Below are 13,470 nucleotides of genomic sequence, written 5' to 3' on the forward strand. Positions count from 1 at the left end.
TAAAAATAGGTTACTGCCACAGCAACCCTTGCATCACAAACAAATGTTAGCTCTGAAATACTGAGAATCACCCTGAATGCATACTGTGTGTGCACACGCGAGTGAGAGAAAACACGCACACGAGAGAGCGAGCAAGTTGGCACTCATACACACAGGTACAATATACTGCTGCATTTATAGAAACTGATCTTAGGACAACTGCTTCTTCCCAGGATAACAGAGTCTCGAGCAATTACACATAAAATTGGGGGGAAAGGCAGACCACCATCATTCAACAGTGAATGAAAATTCCAACAATTCCATTTAGACCGGCTTATTACTCTGAGGTCACTGGGTTTGATGGGGATCTGCACCCTTCAAAAGAGACCACTGGAGTGTATTATGAACTGAAAAGCAGCTAAAAGGAAAATCGAAGTCAATTTAAAAGGAATCAACTTTAAAAAAAAAGTTGACATAAAATGAGTTTCAATTTATGTATTGTATGTAGAGCCCTGCAAATCTGCGAATATTCGCTTTATAGCCATGGATTGCAGATCAGATGTGGATACACATTTTGCATTGCACATGGCTCTAATTATGTGAAACCATAACATTTTCTGGACTTGGACAGGGCTCAGACTGTACTCTGGTTCCAAATCTGAAGTTTTGAAGAAAAAAAATTCATAGTTAAGCTACTATTTTAATGATCTGAGCCCACCGCATTTCAGTGCCTATCACATCTTGGGAAGCAGGGGAATGGGATGCGAAGTTATCCAGGACTTAAGAGTTTTTACATAAGCCAGCCTCAGATATATCACTATTATTTTAGCTAACACTTCACATAGCCATACAAGAAACACACAGAATCTCACTCACCTTTATGTGCAATGTGACACAAGTCTTCTTGCATTTTAGAAAATTCTGATGTTTCACAGCCATCAGAGTAATTTTTCTCTTCCCCAAAATCTATTGTAGATAAATTAGGATTGGAAGCATGCAGCCGCATGGGGGCAGAAAATACTGTAGGTACCTACAAGGAGGAGATTTACAGTTGGTAAATATGACAAGTCAAAGTTTTACATTTACTTTGCAGACAATGTCTGAGGCCTGACTGTACAACAGCATGGGAGGAACAGCTGTTGATCAGCAATGGTTTTTTGCATGCCTCCAAGAAGATGGGAGAGGACATTGTTAAGCATCTTGGACGAAAGTGGAGAAGAAAGGCAAGAGTGTGAGAAGAATGGCGGATGTGTTGTGATCGGCACAGTCTTAATGACAGCTGAAGACTGGTCAATCCAGCTGATCCAGGTGAATACATTTGGCAAACCACAGAATAGGAGAGACCATGCTCAAAGGTTTCAAACTTGGAGATGTGGCAGAAATTTAGTGGAAACATTATTTTTGGTCTGGGGAGTGTTGTAGAGAATTTTGTTGTACCATGGTTTAAACTTGCAACTCCTCAACATGGATTTGTGGAAGCCATTAGGTAAACAGACAGTTAAATAGTACTGTAAGATTTGCAATGGCTTCTGGACCCAGAAATGGAGGCTCACTTGAGACCATGTGTGAAATCTTGGCCACTTTGAAATGAATGGGAATTTTGCTATGGATGTCAAAGTCATCAGGATTTTGCTCAAATGACTATTTTGAGTCCCAGGGGACTGTGAAATCCAATCTCACATATTACGTGATTTAGAAGGATTCCAATTTCCTTACAAGTGCTACAGCAAGAAAGGATCAATAAGTAAGTTAGTATTTTGAGAAAGTTGGGTTGGGGCAGGAAAAAGACTGTCCCAGTTACCTGCAACATTCCTTTAGCATCTTTCCCAATAACTCTAGACCGCCACCTCCTCTGAGTTCTTTTTTCCTTTTTTGGACTTTCAAAAGATCCACCCTTTTAACACAGGGAACAAGAATAACGGTAGGTGTCATAAAATAATACTGCTAAGAAGAATCAACACCTTGACACCCTTCCCACTTCCATGAAGTACACAGTATATACTCATTCATAAGCCGAATTTTTTTAGTAAAAAAGGGAAGTCCCAGAAAAGGGGGCCAGCTTACAAACGGGTATAGACAGGGAGAGGTGGGACACAGCCCCTCCCCCCAACAGAGGGAGCAAGAAGATGCAGCACAGCCAGCAGAGCTAGAAGGGAAGAGGCGGGGCCAGAGTCTCTCTGCTGTTGGCCACACTGCTCTCCCCCCAGCCTCCGAAGCAGCTGCAGGGCCGCGCCGCCCAGGCCGCCGGAGCAGCTCTAGCCAGGCCAGAGACATCCTCCCCAGAAAAGGTGGGAAGGGATGGGATGGGGAGAGAGTGTGAAGGTCCTGGGCTAGGGGTGTGGTCATGTGGGGGGTGGTCACAGGGCTTACTCCCCTGACCCCCAGCTTCTCCCCCCGCAAAAAGTTTCCCCACTAGTTGCTATCCTGGCCCGTCAGGAGCCAAAGTTTGCTGACCCCTGAATTATGGGGTCGCTTATGAATGGGTCATAAAAATTTTCCATTTTTACTTATCCATCGGGGTGGGGGTCGGCTTATAAACAAAATCGTCTTATGATTGAGTGTTTATACACACACACACACACACACACACACACACACACACACACACACACACACACAAAAACAAACTGACCTGCATGGCATTTATAGCAGGTGCTGAACATGTCCTATGGAGAACTTCCATGCTCTGTAACAGCTGGCTCATTTCCATTAAATGTGTGTAACAATACGAGAGATCTGTTTTGAAAGAAAATATTTTCAGTTGCTCCCAAGAAATGGAGACATGGGAAGTAATTTTTTACATGCAGTTAAAGTCTTACTTTGATTCACTTGTTTTTGCAGTCTAGTTTGTAGAGGATTGGTGTCAGCAGCACAAAGATTGTTACCACAATTTGGCATTAGTCAGCCCCCTTAGTGGAGAGGGCAATGATGTCACAGGCTTGGAGACTGTACTATCTTCTCACCCCTACAGGTGGGTCCTTCTAGGTCAGGATAGAGGCATATTGATGGGGCAAGCTTAAACTGCTGCTTTTCACGTATTTTTGTTCTATAGAGAAATAACTTCAAAAGAACCTCAAGCTCTTGGACTGTAAATATGTCTGGCACTTGTGATGTTCACTAAGGCCCAAATTTTTATAAATGGCTAGAAATTTTGGATGCTTCGATTTCTGGGTGCCTAGTTTGAGACACCTCAAAGCCTGATCATCAGAAGATTGGTGCCCAAAACTTTCTGAAAAAGGTCAGGCCCCTTTAAGAGGTCTCATGTTGGCTACCCAAAAACGGAGGTACTCAAAAATTACTATCCCTATAAAATGTGGACATAATTTGCAAAAAAAAATAAAAAAAATTACCACCATCATTTTCAGAGGTAAACACTACATGAGGACAGCCCTTACACACAGTCAGTCAATTCCAGTTACATTCAGGAAATCTGAAATAACCTAATAGTTGAAAGTTCCTTCAGATAACATTACCTTTTGAGCATTTTTCCATATCCTCAGAAGACTGTAGCCAAGGGGGAATCCTGGACTCACTACTTGGACAGGAAAACTGTAAGCTACTTCCAATTCGCAATGAATTCTGTTTTGTCAGGCTGCCTGCCTGTTCCAAAGAAACAGAAATGAATTATTGATACAAAGACAATCTATTATTGTGGTGAAGATAAATTATGGCATCCAGATGCAGAGGACCAGGTTCAGACACTGGTGAAGGTTACATGCACCAAAGGTGTCACAAATATATGAGCCAACAAAGAAATGCACATTTTTTATTTAATACCACCCCTTATGGACATGTGAAAATCTGAATAAGGGTGTGAGCTGACTAGCAGCTACCAGCAACAGAAAACCAAATACAAAAGAAAAATCAATAAGAACTAGGTTTGCTGAAAAGTAGATTTAAAAAGGTTTAACACTTGAAACCAGTTATGTCAGAGTAGTAAATGGAACAACACATCATCTGCCTTTATGTTCTCCCCATTTCCGACTCAGCAAAACAAGGAACAGTTTAAATATTAGGAAGATTTTAAAGAAAGGGGGGCAAGTTTCACCAGATGTTATCTGAAGAACTGACTAATGTTCATATTCCTATGATTAAAGGTGGTTGGTTGATAATACTCTTATCTTATCTAGAATAACTACAGAGGAACTTCTCATTTATACAGGTGCCTAAGCCTTTTTGGGATCCCAGTAAGCTTGCAGGAGCAAGTTCCCCAGGCTAATTTATAAGTTTCATAAAACATTTCTTTTAAAATCCATTTTAAATATGTTGCTTCCTTTGAAATTTCATCGTGTGTCCCCTTTATTCTAGTATTATGAGAAAGGTTAATTGGAAGGGCCTAGATGATCTCTCTCACCTATTTTATATTCTTCTTTCATGTTACCTCTTGCTCAGCCCCTCTCTAAACTAAGCAATACAAGCCTTAAAATTTATCTTCATATGAAAGTCTCTTCCATGCCTCTGTATTAATAAGCTTGTTCCCTTTCTTTAGTCCTTTTTACTTATGGGGGTGGGAAGAAAACTGAACACTGTATCAACTGATGCCAGTATATGAAATCAATAGTATTACAATAAGTGTATTAAATACAACTTGTTTAGTCAGAACCAAGACAGTAAATATCAGTTAGTAACTTTATCATTAATTCACGTTTACAGCTGCTCTAGTTCTTTCAATCACTGCAGAAAGCTGTAGCCAGTCATATGTATTAAACAACATGTTACCCACCTTTTGGAATGTACAGATGGAGTTTATAAAGATGTACAATTTAGAGCAACTTTGTACACATATTCCACATTTACTTCTCCAAAATTCATAACATGAAACTTACTTTTGCCCTACAATTCATATACAAATCGGGCGGGGGGAAGGGGGGAGTTGCCAAAAGGAGACAGGGAAGGAAGCATGCGCTTTTATAGCTCAATCTAGCTGGACACACTGACTTGCAAAAAGAACGTTAACCCTTAGAATGCAAACATTCTACAAGCTATTAAAATGTGTAACATACAACATTGACCATGGGCCAAATCTTCTTGGAATACCTCCACTGACTTCAAAACTGGGATAATAAATTGGAAGTACACCAAAGTATTTCATATTAAAAACAAACAAGTTACGTTATTGTACCTCTGGTTCTTCAAGTTGCGTTATCCAGGCAGGTTCCACTCTTGGTATGCATGTGATCGGATTCTTTCAGGCAGCAGTGCCTGTTGGAGGAGCCTCTGTGCTCTAGATATCCTTACATTTTCCCCACCCCACATTCATAAAGGGTGGAATGGATCCTCAGTTTCTTTGCCAATACAGAATCCCAGAGGAGTAGGTTTCTGTAGCAGTGGGGAAGGAGGGCAGTTTGTGGAATCCACACAGATACCTTACAGTATCTGTGGGTCTTTGAGGTGTGTTGAGTAACCATTCTTTCGAGTGATCGCCCATAGCAAGCAGTTGTCTCTGCTCGGAGGTGGGTAGTAGGAGTCCTACTTAAACAAGCGATCGCAGGATAGCCCTACCAAAGCAGGAATTTGATCTTGACACCGCTACAAAAGAATAGCATCTTGTAAAGGTGTGGACTAATAAATAAATAATAATATATGGAGATATATCTATCTCATAGAGCTGGAAGGGACCTTGAAGGTCATTGAGTCCAGTCCCCTGCCTTCATTAGCAGGACCAAGTATTGATTTTGCCCCAGATCCCTAAATGGCCCCCTCAAGGATTTGAACTCACAACCCTGGGTTTAGCAGGCCAATGCTCAAACCACTGAGCTATCCCTCCCCCCTTGAGTTCCCTGTAGCTGCTTTACAGATTTCAGAAATAGGGATATTCTTCAAACATGTAGCAGAGGCTGCATGAGCTCTAGTGAAATGAGCTCGAATGTGCTTAGGGGGTTGGCTCTAGCCTGGCTAACTCATAACACGTTCTTATGCAGTTGGAGACCCACTTACCTAGCCTGAAAGGACCCTCCCTGCAAAGGCTACAGACAGTCTAGGTATGTTTCTGTATGGCTCTGTCCCATCATTGTAGAGAAACAGTGCCCTTACTCCATCAAGTGAGTGAAGCTTTGCTTCCCCAGAGGTGGAGCGAGGCCTGGGGAAGAATACTGGGAGATGAATGAACAGGTTCACCCAGAATTCTGAAATAGCTTTGGCTCAACGGGGCCAAACCCTGCTAATAATATATTGAGGTCCCCAAGGGGAGAAATACATAAATGAGGGTTCTTAAGGAACCTGACCACTGTAAGGTGGGAAAATACATTCCTATTCAGGGTCATATCGTGAGTGCAGCTATTGCTACTGCATGTAGCTGATAGAAAGTCAAGATAGTTTCAGGGCTAGTAAAAATAGTCCAATATTGCTGAAATGGGCGTTGTCAGGAGAGAAAGCTGGTGCTGAAACGTCCAACTGGAATACCTCCTCCACTTTGCTTTAAATCAGTCCAGTGGAGGCTTTTCTACTGTGGAGCAGATTGTTCTGAACTCCAGCTGGACAGCTTCTTTCTAGGCTGCCAGATGTAAGGCGGTTGGATCTGGATGCAGGATCTGACTATTGTTCTGTGAGACAATATCAATCACAGCAAGTCATGTGCTTGGTGGCTATGTTGAGAGATTCATCAGATCCAAATACCAGAACTGCCTGGCTCATGCTGGGGCTATCCTAATCCTCAGTCCTGCCTTTTGCCTCAGTTCCTAAGAATCTTCCTTATCATGAGGATCAGCAGAAGAGATGTCCGGGTGGCGGTGGGGGAAGAGAGAGTCTCTGTCATGGGCACTTAAGCTGAAGCCCCCGCTATGAAACAGAATGCCTGACACCGGCATTGTCATGGTCTGTGGCAAACATCTACTTCTGGGAATCCCCACTTGTGAGAGATGTACTGTACCACTAGTTGTCTGAGAACTGTCTGCTGAGTTGATCTGCCAAGCTCTTCTGAAGGTTGGGACAGTACACAGCCAGTGGTGTGATTTGATTAAAAAATGAACCAATTCCAGAGCTGCAAGCCCTCCTGACAGAGCAAAGACATCCTAGCTTCCCCTTGTCTGTTGTCATAAGTAGGGCCCTACCAAATTCACGTCCATTTTGGTCAATTTAATGGTCATAGGATTTAAAAAACAAAACAAAAAAACCCAAACAAATTTCCATGATTCCAGCTATTTAAATCCGAAATTTCATGATGTTGTAATTGTAGGGGTCCTGACCCAAAAAAGGAGTTGGGGGGACAAGGGGAGCAAGGTTATTGTAGAGGGGATTGCAGTACTGCTATTCTTACTTCTGCACTGCTGCTGGTGGTAGTGCTTCCTTCAGAGCTAGGCAGCTGGAGAGCAGCTGCTGCTGACCAGGAGCCCAGCTCTGAAGGCAGAGCCGCCGCCAGCAGCAGCGCAGAAGTAAGGATGGCATGGTATGGTATGGTATTGCCATCCTTATTTCTGCATTGCTGCCTGCAGAGCTGGGCCCTCAGTCAACATCTGCCACTCTCTAGCTGCCCAGCTCTGAAGACAGCAGCGCAAGAGGTAAGGGTGGCAATACCATACCATGTCACCCTTACATCTGTGCTGCTGCTGGCAGGGTGCCACCTTCAGAGCTGGATGCTGGGCCAACCTCCGCTGCTCTCCGGCTGCCCAGTTCTGAAGGCAGTGCAGAAGTAAGGGTGGCAATATCACAGCCCCCCAAAATAGCTTTGCAACCCGTCTGCAACGCCATTTTGGGTCAAGGATCCCCAGTTTGAGAAACACTGGTCTCCTCCATGAAATCTGGGTAGTGTAGGGAAAAAGCACACGAAAGACCAGATTTCACGGTCTGATGCATTTTTCATGGCTGTGAATTTGGTAGGGCCCTAGTCATAATGTATAGTTGTGGTATTTATCTGTCAGGAGTTAGATTGTGGAACTCTGGAGAAGAGGCAGGAGTGCTTTGAATGCCAGGTAGATGGCTATGAGCTTTAAAACATTTTGTGTGGAGATGAGCTTCTGAGGGGACCATAGGTCCTGAATTTGAAGGTGATCTAGATAAGCTCCCCATCCATGAGTGGAGGTATCCATCCCCAGAGTCTCAGTAGGTAAAGATGTAAAGGGGTTGCACATAAGAAGAGGGTCTTTCCACCAGTTTAATGAGAAGAGGGCTTCTTGTGGGACCATGACCATTATGTCTCTGTGATGCCTGCTGTAGATACATTGATTTCAGCCACCCTTGTATGGAGTGGAGATGAAGTCTGGCAAACTATATAATTTAGGTTCATGAGGCCATAAATCCCAGGTAAGTTCTCACGGATGCTCTTGTGTGAGCTTGAAGCTGGAAAGGTAAGCTCATTAACTGGAATCTAACACTGCTCCTATGAATGCTACGCGTGGAGTCCGAGTCAGTGTGGATTTATCTCTGTTGACTTTCAGGCCGTGTAAGGCAAAGAGCTTTAAGGTTACTTGGATTCGTTGGTGTGATCTTTCTTGGATCAGCCAGTTAAGATGTGGGCAAATGTGGATTCCTTGTCTCCTTAGATGAGCAGCCACAACTGCAAAGCATTTGGAGAATGCCCTTGGTGTTGTGGAAACACCAAAGGGCAGGACCCTCTACTGTGTTCCTACCAAGGCTCTGAGCCATTACCTGTGGGCTGGATGATTAGGTGTCTTGCCAGTCAAGAGCCACAAACCAATCTTGAGGCTCTGATGAGGGAAGTCACCATCCTGAACTTGAAACAAAATTACTTTGTTCAGACATTAAAGGTCTGAGACATCCCCTTTCTTCTTTGGGATGAAAAAATAGAAATAGACCTCTTGTCCCTGAAGGCACCTCCTTCACTGCTCCCAGTTGTAGAAGGCAGTCCACTTCTTGCTTTAACAGTATCTTGCGAGACAGGTCCCTGAAAATTGACTGGGGGGAGGGCAAGGGGTAGGAAGGGTTTGGAACTGGAAAGAAGATCCCTTTCTTGCAATCTCTAGGCACCACCAGCCTAAGGTGATCCCAGTCTAGGCTTCACAAAAATAAGACGCAATTTCCTTTTTTACCCCCCTTCCCAGATGATTCTGTTGGGCTCTTGACGTTGGCATCAGACCTGCTGCCTGGTGGACACCACAGCATGTGCAACAGCAAAGAGGGGCAGAGGGTCATCTCTAGTGGAACAACTTCTACTTCTCCTGCTTCAGCTACATCTTTCTTGTGTCTCTGAGGTCCTCTGGGGCTGACAACAGTACTAGGCAGAGAAGTACTGCTTGAAGGACGATTGTTGATGTGTTTGCTTCCTTCTTTGGGCCACTGTGTTCCAGTCTCAAGAACAAAGAGTTGCCTTCAAGTCTTAAGGCATGGAGGGTCTCATCCATTCTAGAATTAAGAGATTCACTGCCCGCCAATGGAAGGTCCTCGATGGTTGTTTAGACCTCCCAGGGGAACCCTACAGACTAGAGCCAGGAAGACCTACTCATTGCCACCAATGTGGCCATATTACATATGTCAAATGTGTTCAGCACAGTCTGTCAATTTGTCCTCCAGCAAAAGGACCTTCATCTTCTCTTGATATGCTTTTGGAAGCTTGTCTACAAGCTAGACAACTTATCCCATACTTGCAGAGGAGGGCCTGATAATTAGTTATGCATCTGGATGCTGACTGATGAGTATACCTGACACCTAAAGAGGTCCAATTTCTTTGGGGTCTTCTCTCAGGGTATTCATTTGGGAGGTCCCTGTTTTTATGTTTCTTGCACTGCAAGCAAACCCAGTAGTGGGAATCAATAGAAATATCTAAATTCCCTGGAAAGGAACTAGTATCTGAAAATGATCTATCAGTTCACTTGGGTGTGACCAGAACAGATGTTGGGTGCTCCAACAGTCCCTCATTTTATGGGCCTGGTGAGCCTGCCAGGTGTGGAAAGGTGTTAGATGTCCATGAGTTGATATGGTTTCTCCTGTACCACTTCCAATAGTATATCCAGGGTCTCTGCCATGTTCCTGGAACACCCTGAAGTCATCCACTGAGGAAGACATAGTAGGATTCACTGCCTAGTCTAGGGAGGATGCGGAGATGGCACAAAGGACCAGATGTTTTCCCCCTTGCAGCTAATGCTCTTCCTCACTTTCCAACTCTTGCCTTACCAGTATTTGAGACCGCACTACATGGCACGGCTGGATCGACCTATAGTACCTCTTCGGGGAAGAGGATCTGATAACTCAGAAGCTGGTGGCTTGAAAATCACCACCTTCAATCTTTTAAGGAGGGGTGACTCGGGTACTGGGATCACAGTTAAGTCACTTGGGTACAGTGTATGCTTTGGGTACCAAGATAGCTAGTACTAGGGAACTCTGTTTTGAGATGACTGGTATGGAGGTAATAGGTACCAGGACTCTGGGTACTGAGACACTCTGTGCCAAGGCTCTGGATACAGAGGTACCCAGTGTTGAAACTGATGCTAAAGAACTGGTAGAGAGAGAGTTCTATAGAGTCTGGGAGTACTGATGATGCTGTCTTGGAAATTGGTACTAGGGTACTTCAAGAGGCCTGTTTATGCTTTTGGCTCTTTGGAGATTGAGCCTAAACTTAAGTCTAAACCAAGCCAAACCAGAATTTTGATGGCTTATGTCTCTGCTTGCTAGGCCTGGGAGAAGGTGACCTGCACCTAACTTGGCCCTGCAGTGGTGCTCTTTTCTGCCCATCAGAAGTTGTCAACCCTGGAATAGCAGGCGAAGCCTCTTAGAAGAAGTGGTGGCGCAGATTAGAATCTTGGCTCAGCAGTGCACTAATAGAAAGGGGCTGTCCAGAAGACATTGGTCCAGTTCTAACCTTCCTTCAGTGTCCCAGGCGGAGTGGATCGAACTCTCAAGGTGGAACAGCTTCAGATGGGCTTCTCTAGTTTTCCGAGTGTAGCTAGAGAAAGAGTGACACACTTCCCCAAAACACTCTGCATGTCCCTATCCTACACAGAGTAGGCACCAGAAGTGTCCAGCATTGACAGGTCTTAAAGTTTCTGCTATATTGGTAGGATGGGTGCATCTAGCCTAAACTGATTTTTTTTTAAAACAAATAAGGCAATAACTCACTAATTATTTACTAGTTAGAGTGCTAGCTAATTAACACTAGCACAGTATACAGAAAAGCAGGCAAACACTGCAGGAATTTTGACTTGCTGCCACAGGTGGTAAGAAGGAACTGAGGGACCCATTCTGCCCTTTATTCCCTGGGGAGTGTGCGCATATGGGGCGGTTAGCAGAAGGATATCTACGGTGCCGGCGTGACCCTAATAGCCACTGCTGGCCAAAAGAATCCAATCTCTTGCCCAGGAGGTGCATACATGCTAACACTAGAATCTGTGTGGACAACTCATCTCGAAAAAGAAAATTTAGTATCAAACACATTGGCAAATTTATGATTTACAGCTTTATCATCACTGCACATTTTTAAAGGAAGCCTAAATATTTATCGTAATATTGGATTGCTAATGTTTTATAGTTTATAGCAAGTAATTTCATAAAGTTTTAATGTTAAACCCACAAATTTTCACCACTGTAGCATGAATGGACAAAGCTTTAAGTAAAAAAAATCTAGAGTTACTTTTCCCATTCTGACAGCAAAACTCATGTGTACCAAAGATATGTATTATGCAACCATTAACAGATTATAACTTTTCCAATACTGGTCTTGTTACTGTTTAAATGAAGCAAAAGAAAATTATATTTTAATAAAACTTTAAACATGATATTAAAAAAAACAGGATAACTTTACAGTATTCTAGAGTAGTGGTTCTCAAACAGGGGCCCGGGGTCCCCTGGGGGGCCGTGAGCAGGTTCCAGGGGGTCCACCAAGCATGGCCAGTGTTAGACTCACTGGGGCCCACAGCAGAAAGCCAAAGACCCACCACCTGGGGCTGAAGCCTGGGGCCCTGAGCCCTGACACCAGGGGCTGAAGCCAAAGCCTGAGCAACTTAGCTTTGCAGGGGCCCTTGTGACACGGGGGCCCCAGGCAATTGCCCTGCTTGCTACCCCCTAACACCGGTCCAGTCTTTTATATGCAGAAAACCAGTTGTTGTGGGACAGGTGGTCTGTGGAATTTTTATAGCATGTTGGGGAGGGGGGCCTCAGAAAGAAAAAGGTTGAGACTGCCTGCATTAGACCATTTTACTGTTTACATCTTACACCAAACCTTTACCCAACCAAAAACTTCATTACGGTTTTTACCAGGGGCGGCTCCAGGCACCAGCGCACCAAGCGCGTGCCTGGGATGGCCTGCTGGTCGCCATGAGGGCGGCAGTCAGGCTGCCTTCGGCGACATGCCTGTGGGAGGTCCGCCAGTCCTGCTGTTTCACTGGCAATTTGGCAGCGGGTACGCCAAAGGCACAGGACCAGCGGACCTCCCGCAGGCATGCCACTGAAAGCTGCCTGACTGCTGTGCCTGGGGCAGCAAAATACATAGAGCTGACCCTGGTCTTTACACAAACTGATAGAGGAAATCAAGCTACATTAATCCTTGATGAAAGCTCATCATTACCTTTCTACTTGAGACAGAGTCGAACACACTGGGTACAGAGTCTGCGGTAGAGGATGCCGGGAAGAAATTATTGATATCATGCGGAAACATAGCAATTTCATTTTGACGATACATTCTGTGGTGCCGCAGTTTTGCTACCCATTCGTCAAACAATTCCTGAGACTTCACCTACAGAAAATATAGTTAAGTTATATGACATGGAGTCAACCTTAAATTACTAGACAAAACTAGATCTTATTTTTTCCCATTTCTTACAAGGTGGCCACAAGGGGTTCTGAATTCTTGACAGAGCATCAATAAAGTGTGCCTGTTAAATAGTACTCTTCACTTGCCTCAGTACAACATAGAAAAAAATTCATGGAGCAGCTTAAGAGGAAAACTATGTTAGCTGAAGTTTCTCTCTAAGGCCCCAATTCAGGAAAGCACAAACAAATGTTTGAGTCCATCCCTATTCAGGGCAACACTGATGCACCTGCTTAAGTCTCATTGACTTCAATAGGACTTAAGCACTCACTTAAGTGCTATCCTAAAAAAGGGGTACCTTACTAAATAGGGCCTAATATTGTGAACTTAAATACAAGTCTTGTAAGCCTGTCATCCAGAGGACAGGCTCAACTTAGACCCACAGAAGCATGGCAGCATTAAATCTGCACACATGCCATAGTTGTGTATTTTCAGTTTTACTTCCAAACTTATTTGTTTTAAGGTCCAAAAAAAGACTTTTAATCTGAGTTAAATATAGGTTTTGTGGCTTTTTTACATTTAAAAAACATTAGCTATATATTTTAAGTCAATTTAGATCAATAGATAAAACTTACAACTTTAAAACTACAAAATATAGTCCACAGATAAAATAAATACATTCCTTCTTAATTATGTTCTATTAATAGATTAGATAAGTGCAAGTACGCTCACATAATGGAAAAGATGCAAGAGGGCACAACAGCAGCATGTAATTACTCTGGCCCATTTTTTCTCCCCACATTTGTCTCACAAAAAGGAGTAACTAAATTTAAATATAAAAAACTGCTGTCAACTAT

At 43.6% G+C, this 13,470-nt stretch overlaps 1 protein-coding gene across 4 annotated transcripts in view; it reads right to left on the reverse strand.

Annotated features, from left to right (window-relative positions):
- Positions 1 to 13,470, reverse strand: part of OSBPL3 (oxysterol binding protein like 3) — a 130,367-nt gene that overhangs the window by 49,776 nt on the left and 67,121 nt on the right. For all 4 annotated transcript variants that reach the window (XM_039524730.1, XM_039524729.1, XM_039524731.1 and 1 more), the window contains 5 exons: positions 12,431 to 12,598; positions 3,453 to 3,579; positions 2,612 to 2,715; positions 1,781 to 1,873; positions 856 to 1,009 (listed from right to left, as the gene is read on the reverse strand). In XM_039524730.1, the coding sequence (XP_039380664.1) occupies positions 856 to 1,009; positions 1,781 to 1,873; positions 2,612 to 2,715; positions 3,453 to 3,579; positions 12,431 to 12,598 (646 nt within the window). The remainder of the gene's footprint in view (positions 1 to 855; positions 1,010 to 1,780; positions 1,874 to 2,611; positions 2,716 to 3,452; positions 3,580 to 12,430; positions 12,599 to 13,470) is intronic.

This window comes from Mauremys reevesii, linkage group 2 (genome assembly GCF_016161935.1).
Source record: "Mauremys reevesii isolate NIE-2019 linkage group 2, ASM1616193v1, whole genome shotgun sequence".
NCBI classification, from domain to species: Eukaryota; Metazoa; Chordata; order Testudines; family Geoemydidae; genus Mauremys; species Mauremys reevesii.